Below are 22,345 nucleotides of genomic sequence, written 5' to 3'. Positions count from 1 at the left end.
GGATTTGCTCAGAGAAAAGCCCATCCCACATGTTTGCCTGCGCTCTATAGTGCTAGTTGTTTTATGGCCATGAGAAGATGCCAGGGCATAATTTTTAAGGAGGTATGATGTATTATGGTGGACAAATGATGTACTTGGGAAGAACCTGAGTATGCAATCCTGTGCTTCTGTTTTAGACCTAGATGAGACTCTGTGTGTCTCAAACTGGCGGATTTTTCTGCCCAAGGGTACTGCATGTTTTATGCAAAATACTATTGCTCATTACAAATTATGCATGGCTTGGTGATTATAAAGGTTTTTATGGTGAGTGGCATTTATGGTGAGTGGCCTAAGGTAGCCTTATGTAGCTACATTAATGAAGGCAGGATAAATTTAGGTCTAGCAGGGTTTGCAGGAGGATTTTTACACTGGAAAAAAGAGGTGGATTTCAGGCAGGTGACTGCACAGGTGCTTCTGGGGCTCAGGTCCAGAGGTAGTGTAGCAAGCAAGAACCACTAGTAGCTAGTGGTTCTAGTAGCACTAGTAGTAGTAGAAACCTGTAGTGTGTTGCAGGTAAGAGCTGTACCTATGGGCTGTGTGTCTTGTGGGACTTAGCAGCAAATAGGAGATCACAGTAGCTCTCTGTGTGTGGGCCAGGTGATGCTGCTTTCTCATCAAGCCAATTTAGCTGAGGAGAGAGGCTTCCTTTAGTGCTTCTGTAGATAATGCTTTAACATTCTGAAGGTTACAAGGATGTCTTTGATGGGGGTGCTAAGGAAGGAGCTGACCGTATTGCTTTTCAGTGGCTGGTTTTAGCAGATGAAGGCAGCTTTCTCTTGGCTTGCTACTTGAAAACAGCTGTGGATTACTGTGGCTGTGGGATGGCAGAAAGATAAATGGATAGGAGGAGGGAATTGGGGACCTAAGGAAAGAGAGAATGTGTATGTGTAGAAAAGAGGTAGTGGAAAATGGCAGTGGTGCAGAATCTCAGAGGTGCTTGTTGGCAACTTGTGTTTGGAAGCATTAAGCTAAAGGGGAGGTCAGTAAATCAGAAACAAGGTTTCACAGTTGGTGTTTGCAGAAGGATGTCTTGGAAAAAAACCCCACTTGGCCTAGGGTGTTTTTCTGTTTGGTTTAAGTCCATAGATTATCAAAACAGAAGGTAGAGTTTTGTATGACTGATTCCTTGAGGATCTTGAACATTCATCAAAGAAAATGAGTAGGGCATTTTAGGGTGTCAAATATATACTAACAGCAATGGAAGATAATGATGTCAAGGTAATGACAGTTCTTTATTTAATCATATAACTACATGTATTACTTCAAAGTAATGACAGGAAAAAGGATTTGCAGTGTAAGAGTTCTGCTAAAATTTTGATTGTTTTTCTGTGAAGTCATTGTGCCAATGCAAAATGAATTTCCTCATGCAGGATTGGTGTAAGATAAATGCCTCCTGGCAAAAGCTAGAGAGAAGTCAGTTCTCTACTTAAAACTTAGAAGGCAGAACGGGTAACTGCATTTATGGTAAGTTGAGAATTCTCAGAATAGGAACATAAAAAATGAAAATGTATGAGATGCCACTGTGGTATTTTTATTTGGAAAGGATTATTCTGGGTTCTTTCATAATAGGAGTGTCTTTTCAGTATCACTCAATTTAAGTCATTAAAATAGTAGCCATATAAGAAAAGTATTCAGCCTCTACAGCAGCAGTTGGGGAAAAAAAAATATCCTTTGACCTATTGTTCTTTTCCAGTTTCTTCTGATTTTTCTAGAGTGTTACCAATAAATTAGTAATTGTAAAAGCTCAGTCCAGAGGAAACATCAGGGGAACTTTAAATGTTCAGTGTTTTTCTGGCAGAATAGTGATGCTGTTTTCAGCTTTAGACTTCTCATTGTTTTTAGCAGCCATAGATAGATTTTAGAAATATTTAGGTGATACTTACATAGCTGTTGCTTTTGTAATACTCGGAGCATCTCTCAGCTTTGTAGAGGCTCCAGTGCAGCATCCTTGTTAGTCTTTAGGTATGTTGGCTCATAGGTTATATTGGCTTTTGGAAGTAAGGTGATGAAAGAAATGAGAGATCACAGTAGTCACAGATAAAGAGAGTGATTCAAGTAGAAAGTAAGTATCTCTTTCTTCCTTACCTTCAGCCTGTAATGTGTGTGAATCTCTGACTTTCAGCTGGTTCTCTGGCCAGTCATGAGAGCTACAAGATGTTAAAACTTTCTGGACAGAGCACATGAGTTCTCCGTAGACTCGTGTGTTGAAAGAAAAAGCTGTTTCTGCTGCAGATGTGGACTTTTGTATTCAACTCCATGACCCAGATATTCTTGTAACTAATGCTGCAATCACCATTGGAAGTCAGGATGGGTGGAGCTTTGAGCAACCTGTTTCAGTGGAAGATGTCCCTTCATGGTGGGGAGTTTGGACTAGATGGTCTTCAAAGGTCCATTCCCACCCAGCCCATTCTGTGATTCTAAATGAGAGAAGTTAGTGTGGAGGTAAGTTGGAGATGTCATCAGAATTACCTCTTTCATGTCTTCCAGTGTGTTTGTCACAAATCTGTCATTGCTGCAGGCTGTTTGGAGAGGTTAGAGCCAGTGGACAAGTGGCTTTCTCTTAAGAGGAAAGGGCGAGGAGGAAAACTGATGATGGATTTGGCAAGGCCCACAGAGTCCTCCTCATTAAAGGAACTAATTATTCTAGACTTGTGTGTCAGATTTACTTGGTCTGGACTCCAATCTGCACCCTGTGCAAGTTGGAAAATAAATTCACTGAACAGCAATGTTATAGATTGTATGTGTAAATGGTGAAGTTACTGTGAGGATAGGAGGGAAAGATTCACATAGCAAATGGAGTCGTATGGAAAAAGCCTGGTTTTGATACACTCTAAAAAAAAATCTCAGATGCTGGCAGGCATCCTCTTCAGTTAGCAAACTGCAGAAGCATGTCTGAGCAAAATCAGAAATGTTTGCTTGGCCAGTTTTTCTGAACTGAAACAGTAAAGGTGTTGTGAAATACTGTAGAATGTGCAAAAGAGCACGTTGTCAAGAAAGTAATTTTGCAAGACATGAAGGTTGCACATAGAATGCAGCTGGGGTCATTATATAAATAGCAGAGTTGAAGCCCATTAAGAACGGTTGTCCCTTTTTCCAAGAAAGATGACTTTGCTGTATATGTAAGAACTTAGACCATTTTCAGGGCTTGGGCAGAGGCAGTTTATACACCATGATTCACCTCACTTAGTCAGAGTGACCGTCCCAAACTCAGGAATGTTGAGATTTCGGGGACAAGATTTAGGAATCTGGTCTTACTTTCATCATTACAGTAGCAATTTCTTTGTGTGTGGTGGGCTAAGATGGAAGTGGAAATGGAGAGGTGTGTGGTGGAGCATCTGCTTCATACTGAGCTGACGGTGTGGTGGGGTTTTTTTTCTTTTTCCTAGAGGCAGGAAAACTTGGGGAAAGACCAAGTGTTTGGGAAGAGATAAACAAGCAAGAAAGGGGAGCTGCAGGAACTGATGGAGGACCAAAGGGAAGTAGCTTTTGTTCTGGGGCTCATTGAAGGTAGAGAGGGCCTTCATGTCTGGAGTCCCGTGTTGATTGGTGTAAGAGCAGCTGCTTGCCCAGAGCTGAGCAGCCAGGCAGCATCTGAGACCCTTTTCTCAGGGCTCTGTCTCCCTTCCTAGTCAGCAGCAGAAGTAGCTCCATCCTTGTGCAGAGTTCTGGAGAGCACAACTCTCTGAACCAGAGGCCCTCAGGCCCTGGAATGGAGTTGCTGAACAAATAGACAAAAACTTGTGGCATGGGAGAAAAGAAAAAGTGCATTAATCTTGGATTTACTGGAAGTTTAAACAGTGAAGCTCTCATTGTTTACACAGTAGATAGAGGAGCATCTATTAAAGGAAATAAACCAATGCACGTCAAAATCTGAAACAGCCACTGACGTCTCTTTTTTTAAACTACTGTGCTTTAAAAAAAGTCAAATTCTTGAATGTTCAAGCAACATGGACATTGCATAGCAGAGTTTCAGTCTCAGTACAAGTGGTTATCTTCTGTCACTGGCAACTTTTTGCATAGGGAGTTTATTTCAGTGTGTCCTGAATGTCACTGCAGCTCAACTAAAGTTATTCCTCTGTAGTTTGATCATACTGTTTGGATTTATAACAGTGAAAAATCCTGTAGTTTGTAGATAATCTGGGAGCCTTCTTTGCTGACTTCTTTTCTTAGACACTTAAAGTGAATTTTTCTTTAAGGTTTTAGGGGCTTGGTCCTTAGTTAAGTGTGGTTTAGAGGGCTGTACACACGCAAATCGTGGATTTTCATGGTTTTGTCATTTTGTCTGGGCTTCAAGTTAAAAAAAAATTTTTTTCATTGCCTTTGACATACTTGAAAATTTGAGCTGAGATTGCTTCCTCATCAGTAATAAAAGGCATAACTGATAAATAAAGGTCTCCATTCATGTGTGTAACTGTATTGTCTTAAGAAGTGCAGGTGGTACCAAAGAAATGAAAACCAGATCCTACTGCATTGCCTGTTTTTTATTTCACTGCATGAGAGGTAGGTAAATTCAGTGGGAAGAAAAAATGCTGCAAAACAGGGAAAGCACAGTAATTCAGCATTGCTTGTCTTGCCCAAGTATAGTATGTAAAAGGAACTACTGATTCAGGCTTACACTCTCATTCTTTATAATGCTGAAGTTCCTTATATCTTGTTGCTAGGTTTTCCCTCTTAAATAGCTTCTGTTCATATAACTTGTTGGTTTTGGTGGTTTGTTTTTTTGTGTTGGTTTTTTTGTTTGTTTGTTTGGCTTTTTTTTTTGTTTGGGTGGGTTTTTTTTGTTTTTTCTTGTGACCTTGTTATACTGTCCTTTCTTGTTTGGGATTTGAAATCTTACTAGGTAATTGTGCAATAGCTTTCTCCAGATTCACTTAACAGTGTCTGACTTCTCCTCTAGCTGGTCTTTCCCATCACTGGTGTAACAGTGATGCAATAGTGTGCAGAGGAAGATAAAGGCTGGGGAACATGGGAGCAGAGGTAGGGGCTTTCCCCTTCCATCCCTGGTGTGGGTTGTCTGTATGAATCTGGGAATTGGTATTAGTGTTCATTCCTCTTACTCAAGTACTGATGGTAAAATTTGAGGGAGAAGAAGGTTCTTCTGAAAGTACTAAAACTTTGTTATATTAGATTGGCTTGAGACTGTGGGGGTGCATTCTAGAGGTGCCAAGTTGTTTCAGCTCATTTGCTGAAATAGTGAAGTTAGTCTGAAAATATATGTCCCCAGGGTATCTGATGTTGAAGTTGACTACTGAAAATGTGTGTCTGCTTTTGAAACAGTTCAATTACTGTTATTAGTTTTCATATCAAGATGCTGAAAAATGGTGTGCATTTATTTGTGAACAGACCCAGCATACTTACAAGACTTATTCTTTATGACTGTTATCCTTAAAAGTTCTTGCATAAGTAAGAAACTGGAGGCAATTATTATCCTTTCACATTTGTGAGTGAACTGAGAGGCAACCAAAGGAATTACAAGTTTTACCTTTTTTGCTCACAGGCATAAACCTTGGTTTAATGTCAATGTTAAAGAGGTAGTTCTTAGGTTTTTTTAAAATGTGCTCAATTCATTATCTTCTCTACAAACTCTTGAGTGGTAGGAGATGTAATTCACATTATATCACTTTAAATAATTATGAACTTTACCTGGATAATGGTTTCAAACAAGTGAAAAGGCAATTCAGATTATAGCTCTTGCAAATTGTAGCATAGCAGTGACAAGGAGCTGAAATCTCAAGCGACTGACTTTGGTGAGTATGTGATTTCTGTCAGTGATTCTATAGAAGGAAGTGAAGAAGAACAATTTTGATCTCTCTGTCCTGATATCAAATACCTGAACTCTTACCATGTTTGTGTTTAGTGCCTTGGTACTGTTAAAAATCAATTAGAAAAGTGAAGTGCTAAAACTATCTTTTTCTGTATTTATACTGAATTATATCAGTTACAGTGCATCAAGATGCATAATTGCTGGTCAGTTTTTCAGAAAGTGTATTGAATACACTGAACCTGTTTCCCAAGATATTTTGTACAGGTTTGTTGTAATTAAATCCGTACCCAAGGCACACTTCAGTTTTGTGAACAGTAGTGTCTGATCAGAAGGCCATGGAGAGTAACACGGAACACATGGGTGGTCCCTTCAAAAAGAGACTGATCTCATTTGGGTCTGTCCAAAGATTCAGTGACTGTAAATTGTTTAATCTGCTTGGAGAGCACAAAAGCTGTTCAGTTATGTTAATCAGCAGTTCTGCATCGTCACAGAGTTGAGCTGTGTTTCTTGTTCTGTTGGAGAATATTGTTTGCATAGATGTTTTCTGATCATTGATTTTATTTGTACAAGTTTTGGTCATAGGTCAGGATCACCTTCTGATAGGTATCCACAGATACCAGAGAGTCTTGAGAGTGAGACAGCTGGTGTTAGATAAACACAAGATGACTAATGAGGAGAGCATGGGAGAGCAATGAGGGGATACTTTCCTTTTAAGACACTTTACACCTCTTTACAGCTGTGTGGGATGTGGATATTTGTTTTTGAGGAGGAGGACGGGGTTTCCCTTCATGTCTTGTCCTTGTTTATTGTGGTCATTCATTTTCTTCACCTTCCTGGTTGGTATCCAGCCCAAAGGATATGTGCCCACAAATCATGGAATCATAGACTGGTTTCAGTTGGAAGGTGCCTTTAAGATAATTTAGTTCCAAACCCCTGCCATGAGCAGGAACACCTCTCCCTAGGCCAGGTTACTTCAAGCCCCATCCAGCCTGGCCTTAAACACTTCCAGGGAGGGGGCATTCACAACATCCTGTTCCAGTGTCTTATCACCCTCACAATTTCTTCGTTAGTATTTCTTGTTAATTTCTTCTTAGTATCTAATCTATCATCTTCCGGTTTGAAACCATTAACCCTTGTCCTATTGTCCCTCCCCAGCTTTTTTGCAGGTACATTTCAGGTGCTAGAGAGCTGCTGCAAAGCCTCCCTGGAGCTTTTCTCTGTTCCAGGCTGAATAACCCCATCCTATCTTTGCTCAAACTTTGTATTTTTCAAGAAGGTAACTTTTTCCCTTCTTGTGTGATGTGTATCCTCTCATCTTTGTGTCTCTGCCTGTGCCTGTCTTTGCAGAGTTTTAGACTTCCTGGGAAAGGATTTAATCAGCGGGTGGGCTTAATGATGGGTGCTCAAAAGGAAAACAACCCAGCTACCTTCTAAAGAAGCCATCAGTATAAGATTGCCAGAGGCTTGGTGAGGAGGGAAGAGGGTAGGGGAGACAAGAGGCACAGAGGTAAGGGTTCACTCACCAGATCCACTGAAAGTGGGAGAGCATTATAATTTATGCTGGTGGAAGCTGCTGTGCTTTCCACACACTTCTTGTGCTGGTCCTGCTCTGTAGTTGGGGTGAGGGGATGTTCAGAGGCAGGATTGGTCGTGCTGGGCTTGCAGCCCTCTCGGGGGAGGTTTTTGGATGGCTGTGTGATAGGGAGGAGAAGGCTCCCAGTGCAGCACTGCAGTACAGCAGCAGTGAGAGTGGGAAAGGTGAAGGGGCGGTGCTGTCTGGTTGGAAACTGAGATAAAAAAGAAGTCTGGAAAGTTTGAGGTTGTTGATTATAGCATGCAAATCCTCTTGCTTAACAAAGCTTTTGTAGGCACATTTGGTCATCTACATCTGCTGTCATGGTGCTTAACTCTATGCAGTAACGTGTATATTGAACAAGAAATGTAAAAAATAGGCTTCTGCAGGTCACATTTTTGGCTGCAAATGCCACCGAAGAGGTTAAATGCTTGCTTCTTTTTAATTTTTTATTTTATTTTATTGGGGTCTGTATTACTGCATGTGTAAGGAGATTTTCAGGCAAGACTTGTCTTCCTCAGGACTGGTTCCACAGCTGAGGAGTTTTCTGTGACAGATTGTAATGGTGTTCCTGGTACTTGGTGTGTTGGAGCTGCCAGCATCTTGTGAGGTGGCCTTTACACAGCCACACTTTGAAACTTGCTCCTTCCAATCTGATTCACACAGCAGCTGGGGCTCTGAAATTGTATCCTGCTATGTTAGACATAAAAAAGCAAGTCAGTTGTGGTCTGTTTTTAGAGAAAACATCACAGACAAAGAATTTCCTCAAGGAGCCCTGAACAGGATTTGGTACTTCCGTGCATCTTTTGGGGGAGGGAGCAGGCTGGAGAGGGGCAGGCAGGAGAGGGGCAGGCAGGCAGCCTTGGCATGTGAGGACCAGCATGTATTTCAGGGCTCGCTTAGATTTTCACTGATGGTAACTGATAGCTTTGTTTTTCAGAGGTAAAATTGGGGGAAACAAATTCCTAAAATTGCTCACATAGTTTCAGAAGTAAAACTTGTTCGGGGGGTAGGTGGGGCTCTGCTACATCTCTGATTTTCACCTCCATTTTCTGTGCTGTTCAGTTGTCTGTTTGTGTAACTTCAGTGGGCATTGGAGACTTGGAAAAATTCAAAGCTGAACTTTTCTAGAAAATGACCTCGACCTTCTTGGGCATGAGCAGGCTCTGGCAGATAGATATCTTACTTGGCAATTACTTTTGCTCAGCAGTAACAAACGCAGCAAGGTACTAAAGAGCTTTTAATGCTCACTTTGAATAAGCTTATAAAATATGATGGAAAGAAGCCAGAGGAGATGAATTGAGTTCAGTTTGTTGAAGCTACTGTAGCAAGTCATGGTAGTTTGAATGTTGGCCATCAGCCTCATTCTACCCTCTTCTACTCAGAAGTACCCCTTCCATGATGTAGAGAAGTGGAAATACTTCATGAGTATGGTGGAATGTACCTCTTTGCCTTCCTCTTTGCAGTCTGCAGCAGTCTTCATGAATGTGTTCCACTGAGTTTTTGGCAGTGTTATCCAAAGGGTTCATATTGTCAGCAGGGATCAGTCAGAGCCAAGTGACCCTATTGCTCCTGTGGAGACCACAGGAAGGTTTACTGGTGGTGGTGATGTCCCTCACCATGTTCTGTGCTTGCAGACATCAGAGAAGATTGTAAGTGACAAACATACTTCCAGGAAACTTTTGGACCTCTGTTTTTTACTTAATTTTGACTTGGAAAACTGGCCTTAGGTGTGAATATTAAAGTTCCTATCAGTAGTGGTCTTTGGCCTGTGTCTGCATCCACCCTTTGTCCCCTGTGGAATTAAAGTGTTAAGTACTTTGTTCAAAAGATGTTTTCTCTAGGTTGTTCTCTTTCAAGTGCCAAGTAATTCTGTCACCTTGTAGACTGTGAGGGTGAAAATCGTTTCCTCACTGCAGCATCTGTTTTAGCCTCCTCTGAGATGTCCTCTGAGCAGCCGTAGACAGGAAGATCTCCAAAGGGTGTTTCCCCCCACCAGTCACAGAAACTGATCTTAAAAGAGGATGAATTGCTGTCTGGAGGTGGTTGTCTTTTTCCTTGACTACAGAGGGAGCTTCCAACCTTTAGCTTTAGTTATTTAGATAACTAATCTTAGGTGATCAGAATTTCACCCATAGTTTATAGCATTAATTGAGTAGGTGAGGTAGCCTTTTTTCTGGATGTTGAAACAGAAGATGTTGAATTAAAAACCCCCAAAACAAAAGCAACAAGCGAAGAGGGTTCTATAGTTGAGGTGTTTGATGTATCCTCACAAGAAGGCTTGAGTAAAGGATAAAGGTTTATTGAAAACTTGATTAGCATAATATGCAAGAGATCGTTTTCAAAGCAGTCAGGCACTGAGGAAATAGCATGAGAACGTGAATGTGCAAATACTCTCCTTAGTCACTCTTTTCTTTCCTTTTGCTCTGAATACCTGCCCTTGTGTTCCATGAATTTGTGTATGTATTCAGTGAAATACTTACTTGCTTTTTTCTTCTCTGAGTTAATTCATCACTCCTGATGCATCTTTCTAAATCAGGCTTATTCCCTCAGGTTTTTCCTTCACCTAGCCATAAGTGTATTTAGTCTCGACTGGGAAAGGAGCATGAAACTGTAGTCTTCCTCTCCTCCCTCTCAGAAATTTATCTGGCAAGTTCATGAATTTCCTTTATTCCCAAGTGCAGCTCATAAAGGAGAGGTTTCTTCTTCCAAGAGCAGTGAATGCGAGGTGATTGTCAGAGCATTGTTTTTCTAAATAGCTTATTTTTCTCTGTGAATGGACCCTTCCCTCCCAGCTATTTCTAGTGATTAGGTGATGATTTGTGTTCAGGCTTTCCTACTCAGTAGGGTAATTCAGTACCAGTTGGTTGGTGGGTTTGGTACTCTGGGCAGAACACCAACAAACTCAGGCACTGGAAAGCTCAGATGAACGAATGTAACCGAGGGTGGGTTTTTTTGTTTGTTTCCAAGACTGCAGTAAAGCTCAAGCCCAGATGCCAGTTTTCAGCTGGGCTGTTTCAGGTGGTGAGGAGAAGATAGGTCACTGGTGACATGATTGGGTCACAGCATGGTTCACATGCAACTACTGTGGAGCAGCCAGGTCGTGTGTCTGTCCAGAAGCTTGGCTGCGTTGGCACAGGGCTCTCTGGTGATCTGAGCATGTGGCAGGAGGAGGCAAACCGATGGGCTCTGACCTTGCTGGAACCTCCTCACACAGAGTGCTGTGCCCAGCGCTGGAGAAACAAGACCTCCAGGGACCCATTGTCACCAACCCCCAGCTTCTCCATGGCATGAGGTACATGAATTATGTTTCCCAGAATACGTGGAGATTGTGGTATGTGGGCTTGGCAAGTTGGCCAGACTGACTTTCTGCCTCCCTGAGGTACTCCCCCTTCTCCTGAGTACTCTTCACTCCTTACAGCTGTGTTGCTCTCGAGCTGCTGCTGCTTCTTTGTCTCTTGCTTGCTGTGAAAGACTTGCAAACCTTTCCACTGGCCTCTCCTTTGCTAGGAGGCTGTTGCATCTTCAGCAGTCTCTGTGCCCTCTGAAGAAGTTTTACCTGCTTTCCTTGGCTAGTAGCTCTGCATTCAGTGGCCCAGTTGCAGTGTCAGACTGGGATTGTATCACTGGCACCATTTGTGCCACGGAGCCATTTCAGTGGCCTGTACGTGTGACTGGTGTGAAATTGCTCCTTAGCGGGCAGTTCCCAGCACCTTGCAGTATTTAATTGCTGATAGCCCCATGTGTGCTTTCCTATAGTAGTAGTTTCTAGGTGTTGTGCAACACTTGCTTCCCTTTCACTTGAACTGATTTTAGGCTGCTCTGACAGAGATATGCAAGCAGTCCTGTTGTGTTCTGGGCTGTGGTCATTGAGACTGACTGGGTAGTGCTTATCTGCAAATAAACAACCAAATGAACTGCTGATGAGATTTTCACCTGTGCTGTTGGGCTTTCATGTTGAGATTAGCTTCTTTTGCAGCACAAAACTTTGAGAAGTATTCACAGAAAAGGCACAACCTGTGAATGGGTTCACAGAAGTTAGCAGCTATGCAGAAAATTGCTCTGACAAGGTAGTCCTGAGTAAGTAGTGGTTGAATCCTTAAAAGCAGAAATATCTCCCCAGGAAACCATTCTTGTGAAAGTTAACCTGTAAGCACGGGTTGAGGTGGTTGCTTTGTTCACATGGATTTTGTTTCTTTGCTCTGTGCAGGCCAGACACTTAAAATACTACATGGATTTACACAAGTTCTGCCAGGTAAAAAGCTGGTAGGTATGGTTTCTTCCAGGGCTGTAGTGACTCTAAGGGCTGCATCTGCTTTTCATTCATGCATTGGACTATCTCCAACTTGCAGTTCTGTACTTGAGCATCTTCCTCTTGCATTTCTGCTGAACTATTTTCTAGTCGTATGGCAACTCATCTACTTCGTTTGGTTTATTTTTGTTGGACAGCTGGCTCATCTGGGGTAGTAAAGATCCCTTGTTGAGGTTTTCACAAGTCAACTGCAACAGGCATGGACTAGAATTCTGATGTGTCCAGTTTCCATGTAACATCCCAGTAGTCTTCTGCAGACCATATTTTCTCTTTTCTTCTTCCACCACAGTTTCAGCTCATCACTGGTAGACCCAGACTCTGTCTTGTAGTGGTCACTAGCTCTGTCGTGGTTACATGTAGTCCTTCAGCATGAGACAGGTTGCGAGAAACACTTTTTATTAGTGTGTGAGCCAGGACCTCAGCTGCTCCTGGTCAAGTTGGTACTGTATTGGTATGCCCAGTTCATGTAACACAGCAAGGCAAAGGAAGTGCCATTTTACAGCCTTAATCCTTAGTCATCTTATAGTTGTCTCACAGGGATGAGAATAGTTTAAGGGTCCTTTTTGGTAGGATTGCAGGTCCATGTATAGATGAGATGGGTGAGCAGGGCACCCTGCCATTCTGCTGTGATGATGAATTTATGATGTGAACATCACATTGCCATTCACAGTCCAGGAGATTCCTCCAGTGCATTGATGATAACTTCTTGATGCAACTGGTGGGGGAGTCAACTAGGATTGGAGCATTACTGGATCTTGTCCTTACCAACAAGGAGAACCTGGTTGAAGCAGTGAAGGTTGAGGGCAATCTTGGGTGCAGTGGCCACGAGATGGTGGAGTTCAGGATCTTATGTGGTAGAAACAGGATTCCAAGCAGAATCAGAACCCTGAACTTCAGAAAGGCCAACTTTGCCCTCTTTAAACAATTGCTGGGGGAAATCCTATGGCACAGGGTACTGGAGGGTAGGGGAGCCCAGGTTGGTTCCTTAATATTCAAAGACCACTTCTTTTGAGCTCAGGGCTGATGCATCCCAATGGGAAGGAAATCGAGAAAGGGAACTGGGAGATCAGTATGGTTGGACAGGGAAGTGCTAGGTAAACTCAAATGGAAGAAGAGAATCTATAGATCGTGGAAGGAAGGGCTGGCCACTTGGGAGGAATATAAAACTGTTCAAGAATCCAGAGGGAACAGGAGATGTCATTGCTAGGCTACTCTGCATCATTGGTAAGTTGTTGGGAACAGGAGAGGTGCCTGAGGACTGGAGGAAAACAAATGCCACTCCAGTCTTCAAGAAAGAGGACCTGGGTAACTAGAGACAGGTCATCCTCATCTCCATCTCTGGAAAGGTGATGGGACAACTCATTGTTGATGCTGTCTCCAGGCACATTAAGGACAAGAGGCTTATCAGGAGCGGTCAGCACAGCTTTACTAAGGGGAAGTCATGTCTGACCAACCTGAAAGCCTTCTGTGATGTTATTTGGTGGATGGATGATGGCAGAGTGGTAGACATAGTCTGTCTTGATTTCAGTAATGCATTTGACACTGTCTCCCACAGCATCTTTGGAGCTAAACTGAAGAAGTGTGTCTTGGATGATTGGGTAGTGAGATGGATCAGGAGCTGGTTGAAGGACAGAAGCCAGAGAGTTGTGGTCAATGGGATGAAGTCTAGTTGGAAGTCTGTGTCTAGTGGAGTCCCTCAGGGGTCAGTACTGGACTGGTACTATTCAATATATTTATTGATGACCTGGATGAAGGAATAGAGTGTATTATCAGCAAGTTTGCTGGTGACACAAAACTGGGAGGAATGTCTGACACCCCAGAAGGTTGTGCTGCCATTCAGAGGGACCTGGACAGGCTGGAGAACTGGATGGGGAGACATTTAATGAAGGCCAGGTATAAAGCCTTACATCTGGGAAAGAATAATCACAGGTACCAGTTTAGGTTGGGGACTGAGCTGCTGGAGTTCAGCATAGGGAAAAGGGACCTGAGGGTGCTGGTGGATGGAAGGATGACCATGAGCCAGCAATGTTCTCTTGTGGCCAAGAAAGCCAATGGCATCCTGGGTTGGGTTAGAAGGGGGATGGTTAGTTGGTCAAGAGGTTTTCCTGCCCTTCTCCTCAGCCCTGGTGAGGCTGCAACTGGAATATTCTATTCAGTTATGTTTCCTTATGAGGAAAGGCTGAGGGAGCTCGGTTTCTTCAGCTTGGAGAAGAGGAGAATGAGGGGTGAGCTCACAAATATTTATAAATATGTAAATGGTCAGTGCCAGGAGGACGGAGTAAAGCTTTTCTCAGGGATGACTAACAATAGGATGAGGGGCAATGATTATAAACTGGAGCATAGGTGGTTCCATATAAATATTAGCAAGAATTTTTTCAGTGTGAGGGTAACAGAGCACTGTGACAGGGTGACAGGCTGCCCAGGGAGGTTGTGGAATCTCCTTCCCTGGAGACATTCAAAGCCCACCTGGACACGTTCCTGTGTGACCTCCCTGTAGGTGACCCTGCTCTGGCAGGGGCGGTTGGACTCAGTGATCTTGATCTTTCAAGGTCCCATCCAACCCCTGACTTTCTATGATTCTATGATCACAGCTGCTCCTCAGACCACTTCCATGTCCAGTTCCTATTTCCTGGCTTTTCCTGATGGATCTAGGACATGCTTGGCTTTTCTTTTACATTAATGCATTCCTCAGTCTTTCACCCTGTGGAGTTCCTGCTTTCTGCTACAGACTTTCCCAAATGCCTTGATTCCCTCTAAAAGGAGGCTTTTGGAGGCTAAAAGATAGAAAAACTTGGAACACCATATTACTAAATATGAGTGCAGGCAGAAGGCTCCTACCCAGATGATTTCTGTTCCATTTCAATAGCAGTTGGAAAGCTTCAGAGAGTAAACATTTTTGAAGATCAGATAGTAATTTGTGAAAGGATTGGACTTGAGCCTGTCCAAGCCCAATAAATATGTTCAGCTTCCTCTCTGTAGTAAAATTGCTGTCTCTGTGATATATGTTGGATTTTGTTCTGCCACCTGTCTGTAACAAATAACTGTCTTGAAAATGAGCAAAGGTTAACCTACAGAACAGCCAAACTTATTTGGAGCTGATTCACTTTTCTTTTTCTCTGTTCATCACAATTCCTTCTTTTAGTGTAATTCCCCCCTTTTCTTCACAAAGCTCTTCCTCTGCAGCTTCAGACCATCAATGGGAAAAAGTTAGGCTATGCTCCTTCATCACTGATGGCCCACAGGCACTCAGTACCATCTGTGGAGGGGATGTGCTTGGAGGAGGCTACCCTTGAGATGCTGCTAGTAGATGGTTAGAAATTACCTGAGATAGTTAATTTAAGTTTCTCACATAAATTCAGTTCAAACCTTTTTTCCCACTGCTCCTTCTGTGTTGGCACAGATGACTGCTGCCAGAGCAGCAGCGTTTTCTGTCTGCATCATGACCACACCTGAGCTGTGGTTGAAATCTTACACAGGTGACTCAAGTCCTTTGTAATCCTTGGTGTGGAGTGGTCATGGGCCAAAAAAATGTGTTGCGCTCCATCTGATCCATAACTACAGTTCCAGCTTGCTCCTCTCTGTGAGGTGCTGCAGTTCCCCAAAACACAGTTCCATAAGTTTGTGGAGTTGGGGTGGGGATGCAGCTGTGGCAGCATTGCTCATCAGGCTTCTTCCAGAGGCAGGACTGTGAAGTTGTGGTGTATTACAGGCACTGTGCTCTGTGCTGAGTTGTGTATTGAGATGTAAAGTATCAATAGTAAAATACCTCCCAGGGATTTACAGCCTTGTCTGAACAAAACTTACAGATGCAATTTTCTTATGTAGGACTTGCTGGAATGCATTTAAGTTTATTTAATTTTTCTTCCCAAATGTTTTGTACTGTTCAGTAGACATTTCTTCCAACTCCTGGGTGCATCACAGATTGTCAGTCTGCTTCCACTCTTGCAGACATTCCTTCTCTCTGGTTGAATTTTGATGTGCTGCACTGCACAGCTCTTTACATCTCCTACTAGGTTGTCTCTTCAGAGTCTCCCTGTGTCATGGCATAGTTGTAGTGTAAAATTCAGGCTTGCTTGACATTTTTGATGTGGTTCTGAGGTTTTTCTGGACAGGAATGTATTTGCTCTGAAGCGGAGTAGAGATGTGCAACAGCAGCACTGGGACTGTTTCTGTAGCTCCTTGCTTTGCTCTGTGTTTGCTTGTGTTTGGGAGGTTATCTTTGCAGTCATCTCACTTAGGTTTTCTTTTCTCACAGGGAAGATTATGTTGTGCAGATCCAGAGGACACTCTTAAAGGTTTCCTACTCACCAGGTGTGGGCAAATATGTAGACATTTCAGATCTTGTGTTCAGAAGAGGAATGCTTTGGTTTTGCTTTTTTTTTTTTTCCCCCCTGCAGTCAAAATGAAAGTGAACATTCAGACCGGAGGGGGTGGAGGGAGGGAGAGGAAATAATGAACCCACCCTTTTCTAGCCAGGATCAGACTCTTGCATCTGCCAACTGGCCTCTTTGAGGGAGCCAGTGAAGTCATCAAGCCTGTCTATTTTCGTCCACTGACACAGTGCACCAAGGCAGCTGAAGATGCAGTCACACCACAAGCAAGAGAAGGACAGTGGGTTTTATTTTTCCTTCCTTTGCTCCCCCAGCAGCAGATTTTTATTTATTTTTATTTTTCAATTTACATTCTGATTGACAGCATCGGCATTTCAACCCTGTTGAGGCTTTGGTTGATGGAGTGATCTGTATGGGCTGGGAACATCTCAGCCAAAAGTGTTGAAGGGGCAGCTAAGTGTTTGTCATCTAAATAAGTTGGTCTCAGCCTCACGTGTGGGTGGCTCGGCATCAAGATGCTGTGATGCTGCTGCTGCTATTGAACTGATAGGGTTGCTGTGGGTAGGTGAAATGGTTACTGTGAGGGGCTGCAAGCCAGAGCCTTAAAAAAACAAAGAGGTAACTTTTTGGCCAAGTAAAGGTCATAGAAGCCAAGGTTGCTTTTAGCTGACTCAGTCCTGCTATAGATGATGATAAGAAAAGTGGAACTGCGAGAAGTAGGATGCACATAATTTATAATTTTATCAGTATGTAGGAAAACACATTCAGTGGCCTTCTGTGCAAAAATGTATTCACTACAGGGTCACCAAGGAGCGATAAGATGCTCTGGTTGATTTTTAATTCACCTCTTTTCATCTAGTTTAAAAAAAGGCTTGCTTTTGTTCTCTATTGTTGACTTAATCAAGAGATTTATCTCTCGTGCTTGTATCTGTAGGCTTAGAAGAGTGAATGACACATAGGATCCTGCCTTGAAGATTATGTGTTTGCCACCACAGCATATTAAGAGGTGTGCTATAAACTTCATATGGTGAGCAATTAGTGAAAACTGTTATTTCTGAAACCTGAAAATAGTAGCCATTAGCTGTCCACAGCCTGAAGGAGCATGCTGGCTGCCTCTCCTAGGAAAGAGGGCAGGGCTGTTTTGGAGGTGGGCACAGAAGCAGGATCTCACTGTGGTGTTTAGTTAATGGAACTAGACAGAGTTGTGGCATGACAGTGTTTGGGGGTCAGGATGGTGAAGGATGCCATGATTCAACCTCATGTAGCAAGGGAGCCTTGTCAAGAAGCTGCTGTATTTATAAGAATCAAGGTAACCACAACAGCTAGCAGCCCTGAAAGATTCCACCATGGTTTTTGTTATGAATATCGGGCACGGCCGCTGAAAAGTTGAGTTAAAAAAAACTGCAGGAGACACTGAGTGAAGGAGACTTGAGTTTTGTCTCCCAATAACAATAAAAAAATTCTGGTTCTGCATCTGTTGTAGTCATTGTGAAACAGTAAAGGATCAAAAATCAAATAATTCCAAACCATCCAAGCTTTTTAATAATGAAATAGATATTGAAGGGAAGTGGAGAAAGATGCAGGTCTTGTTTTGCTTGGTTTCAGTAGAAATGGAGAGGATAGGCTTCTTGCAGTCTGCTTCTGGCTTCATTGGGTTAAAAGACCTCTCCTGTCAGTAGTTTTGTTCCACTACAGAAATCAAGTGATACAGTTTTGTTTTGAAGTGTTTTCTGGAAATGACAGGCCACATTAGCCTGTTGAAACAGTCTCTCGGATTAATCATTTGAACGCCATACGAATACATCTCACTTGCAGCTTGATGTGGAGTTTAAATCAAGACCTGTAAAGAGACTCCAAGTATTTTGCAGTGACTTCTATTTTGCGCAAGGAATGAGTTCTTTCTGTCTATATAGAGGGAAATCCCTGCAAGTTAAACACCTCAGTCAAGATTGAATCTGTCCCAATGTGATGAGTATTTTCCAGTGTAGGTGGATTTTATTTATGCTTAAGGCATCTGAAGTAAAGTTCCTAGTCCTTGGCTATGGTAACAAATGAGGCATGATCCAGGATTTTTAGCAGATGTGTTATTCTGAAGCAAAGTGTCCGTCAGTTTTGCCTTCTCAGCATCACTTACATGAAAATGGTTTTGGTTGCCAAAGTTAAATTAAGAAGTTTCAGCCACACTTTTCAACTGCAAATCTGTTTGACTGCAGTGATGGAGGCATGGATTTTACTTTTAACCTGCTGTATTACTCATAAAATCATAAGAATGGCTTGGTTTGGAAGGGACCTTGAAGATCACCAACCCACCTGGAATGGGATGTCTTCCACTAGATCATGTTTCTTTAAGCCCCATCCAACACTTCCATGAAGGGGGCATCCACAGCTTCTCTGGCCAACTTCTGGTGTCTTACCACCCTCATAGAGAAGAATGTCTTTCTAAAGTCTAATCCAAATGGTTTTAAATCTTACAATTTAAAACCATTACTCCACAGGAAAACAGTTATTCCATGGAGGAGGTGGTGTTAATCAACTTTGAAAAGAAGGTTTGGGTTTTGTGGGGTTTTTTTGTTTTTTTTTTTCTTTTTTGGCATTTCATTCTGCAGCCTACTAATCTCTTTGCTCTTTCAGGGCTTGATGATGTTTTTGTGGTATGTCACTGAGAATGCTTTAAAGCACTTCTGTGGTACCAGGCTCAGTCTTGCCTGTTTTTTTTTTTTTCCGTGGAAGTACTGACTTCTGCCAGATCTCTGCCATTTTGCAGCTCGGGGCTGGGCTTGCCTCGTTCCTTGTAGGGCCAGGCGCTTGGTTGCCAAAGCTCAGCACCCTGCGCTGCTTCTGTGTTGGCCGTGGCATTGCTCATGGCTCTGCTCGCTCCTCCCCGGGAGTCAGAAAAAGGGCAGGCTGTCCCTGGTGCCCTTTGCTAACCTGCCACAAGCTCAGCTGATGGATTGCATAAGCACCGTGCATGAAATCAGTGCGGAAAGGAAAGCACGGGGGCGGGGGGGAGCACCGGGTAAGTTGCTGCACGTTTATAGTTTGGTTCTTACTTGGTGCTTCTGGGCATCCTGTCAGAGGGAAACTCGACGAAACCGAGCAAACAGTTAATTCTGAACTTGACTGATGTTATCTGCTTCCTCAGAGGTCAGGGAAGTGCAGACAAAATGCAGCTTGGTTTTGGTCACCGCTGGGGTTGAATTACAAGCGTGTCATGCGGGTTGGGCGGGCGAGGGTCGCTCCAGCTGAGGAGGGTGGAACAAAGACCTCGAATCAGGCTGGTCTGCACCTCCTTTTGTAACTGAGTAACTAGATCATCTCTTTTTTTATATCACACCTTGGTCTTGCGCAGCTTTTACAAATAACCTGAGGTTATGGGTGGTTTAGATCAGTGTTACTTTGATTAAATGTAGCGGTTGCTCTCATGAGTGCCCATGGTAGTGGTATTGAAATAGTGATATTGAAATAGTGATATTGAAATTTTTTTTAGTTTAATTGGGGGGATGTTGATAGTTGGAGGTGGTGATCTTAGAGGTCTTTTCTAACTATGACAATTCAGTGATTCTGAGGAAGTGTTTCAATGGGTTATGAGGGTGATGATGGCAATCCTTTATCTCATGATGTCTTTGTAGAGAACGAGGAATTCCCTTCCATTTTTTATGTGGTTTTGTTTAGCATGTAGGGTAATAAATCTCTTGGGATCCATCCCTTTCCTCTTCCTCTTTGATACCTCTCCTGTTGAGGTGAGAAAAATTATGTGAGCTGGAGTCCTTGTTGCATTTAAAGACAGAGTTACTAGCTGCACATTTTCCATAGGGAGTTTTGGACTTTCTAAATCTGCCTACACCTCAGCTTGCTGTGGAGCACAGCACAAGCCCCTCATGCCTTGGCCATCTTATAAACAGAGGGGATCACTGAGCATTGTAATTTGTGTGCTGAGAAATTATTTTACAGCTGGATTGGCTTTTGTGTTTTAGGGAGTTCAGTTAGCAGTTTCTAGCTGTATTCTTGTGTTTGTGAATTTACCAGGCAGAAGTACCTAAAACTGTGGGGATTTTTTTTTTTTTTTTTTTTTTCCTTTTTTTTTTCTTCTTCTTTTTAACCCCCCTGTGAAACAGATCTGAAGCTGCTGGGTTGGAAAATTTCAGTGTTGCAGAGGAATGCAAATACATAGGGTGCTGCTATGCCATTAAATACTTACAACAAATTAGTGTTGTACTGTCTGTATGGAAGAATTCAAGTTCAGAGTGCTGTTTTGCATTGACACTCACACCTGAAAGCCACGACTGTCTTTTAGGTTTCTCAATTATGTGCTTCCCAGCCTTAAAAATGAGCTTAAGGAGACCAACAGCACACGTAAAATCTAAACACTCTAACAAGTCTTGAGTTGGCCGCTTAATTTCCAAGAAGCCCAGCCTCCTGAAAATCCTGCCTGACAGTGTAGGCTTAGTTTTATTTATTATAGGTGGTGGGTTTTTTTGTTTATTTTTTTCTGTGGAACCTAGCAGCTGACAAAGAGGATTTGCAGTGACCCAAAAGAGTCTTGTGAAAGAGGTAGAGATGCATTTATTGAGGATCAGCCCCCCTTTCTCCTCCATGCCTGTATCCATCCAACCCACCAGTCCCAGGGGTTTGGTGGGGAACCTTGTGTGTGGGAAGAAACCTGGGTTTGCTTTCTTACTATTGAGGCCCAAGTTCAGCAACATGTGTTTGGATGAGTGCAAAGCCCTGGTCTGGTGGTTTGGGTCGGAGGAGATGAGACATTGGTAGAACCTTAGGACAGATGCGTTTGAGAGACAGGGGGTGTGAGTGGGTGTGGAAAAAAGGTGTTGAGGAGGGAAGGCATGCACCCTGTCAGGTCTCCAGAAGTCCTTCAGTGGGAAGGAAGAGGTGAGCAGTCCCTTTATGCTGTTGGTCCAACCAGAGCTGGTGGCAGCTGCCTGAGAGATGAGTGAGTGGTTTTTAGAAGTAACAGACACCCACAAGAGTTTTTCCTTAGCAAAATTTATCAGGTTCTGTGATAAACTTCTCTTTTGGCTGCTCCCACCTGCCTGCCCAGAGCCTCCAGTTTTAGTATTTAGCTTCACAAGGCATTTGAAGGCTATTAGGGTTTGGGTTCAGAGATCTAGGAACCAGGCTGTTGGATCAAAACAGGCCTTTATTTTTGGCTTCTCTGCCTGTCCTGAAGTCTGAGGGTAGAAATATGCTACGTCTTAAAAGATGTCCATATAGGGCTGAAAAGGGAACAATCGATTTGCCAAAGAGAGGTGGTGGGAAGACAGACAGAAATGCCAGTAAGGAGAGCAGTGAAGTGTGGTTTGAGTGATGTGAGAAAGTTTGCCAGTGAAGTTCACGCTGTGAAATGTGATTTTTTTAGGAGAAAGAAAAACACCAAAAAGCCCCACCAAAAAACTCCCTCACAAAACAACAACCAAAAACTTTGGGGACATTTTGCTGATGGTGACAGTCATGATGGAGAAGAGGAACTTAGTTCTAGAAATGCTTACCTTTTTACCCCTTTCTGTCATTTGTAATTGGGCAGAAAGCTGTAGTCTTCATCTCCAAACAAAACACTGCTTTCCAGGAGCATCCCAAGTGTGAAAAATTTTCAAGAGACTACCTTTAGGAGCTGAATCTCCCCAAATATGTCACTTTTCAGGTGGCAGCCTTTTAGAAAACTGAAGATACATCCAGTGTGCATTAATTTTTATACAGCAAGATATCTTGGATAAGGTGACGTGTATCTGGCTTTTTCTCTTCCTCTTTGATTTTTCTTGGTTTCTTGCTAGTGGCCATCCATTTTTTTTAATGATGCTTGGACTTTATTAGATCTTTTTTCTCCATCCCTCTTGCCCCTTAAGTCATCCATGTTATCATGACTATGAATAAATGAATGTACAGATGCACAAAGGATAAAAAGAATGAAGTAACTAAAAATCCCCCAAACACTGCAATGCATGTAGGATTTCCCCAGGAAAGGTTTGAGAGAGCTTAGCATGACATATATCAGTTATGTTTCTTTACATCCTTTTGGAAGATGCTCAGACACTATGAAGCAAAGGACCTGAATTAATTCGTTTAAATATCCTTGTACCTTTCACATTTTACCTTTTTTATGGTTGGTGGACTCTTCCTGCCTGGGGCAAACAATTTAAATATACTAATAATTCACATAACGCTTTTTGAGACATTTTTTTCTTTTCTAGGAACACACACACACACAAACCTCACCAGAATGTTACAAGAAAGGCTTTCCTCTAAGTATGTTGGTCTCTACATTAGTGAAACTCTTAACAAAATAATCACCAAAAATTTCTGACAAAAGATTT

The 22,345-nt window shown here is 42.7% G+C and overlaps 1 protein-coding gene across 11 annotated transcripts in view; it reads left to right on the top strand.

The window, feature by feature from the left end:
* Positions 1-22,345, top strand: part of KLF12 (KLF transcription factor 12) — a 249,071-nt gene that overhangs the window by 17,165 nt on the left and 209,561 nt on the right. For 2 of the 11 annotated variants that reach the window (XM_071741185.1, XM_071741109.1), the window contains exon 1: positions 18,973-19,035. The exons of 7 other annotated variants lie outside the window; for them this stretch is intronic. In XM_071741185.1, the coding sequence (XP_071597286.1) occupies positions 18,988-19,035 (48 nt within the window). In that variant the 5' untranslated portion in view covers positions 18,973-18,987. Of the gene's footprint in view, positions 1-18,972; positions 19,036-22,345 lie in introns of those variants that run through there. 2 more of the 11 variants (XM_071741205.1, XM_071741153.1) reach the window with 2 other exon arrangements.

The sequence above is a fragment of the Heliangelus exortis genome, chromosome 1, assembly GCF_036169615.1.
Source record: "Heliangelus exortis chromosome 1, bHelExo1.hap1, whole genome shotgun sequence".
Taxonomy (NCBI): Eukaryota; Metazoa; Chordata; class Aves; order Apodiformes; family Trochilidae; genus Heliangelus; species Heliangelus exortis.
The sequence above is the reverse complement of the archived record's forward strand: the minus strand, read 5'-3'. Positions and strand labels throughout refer to the sequence as shown.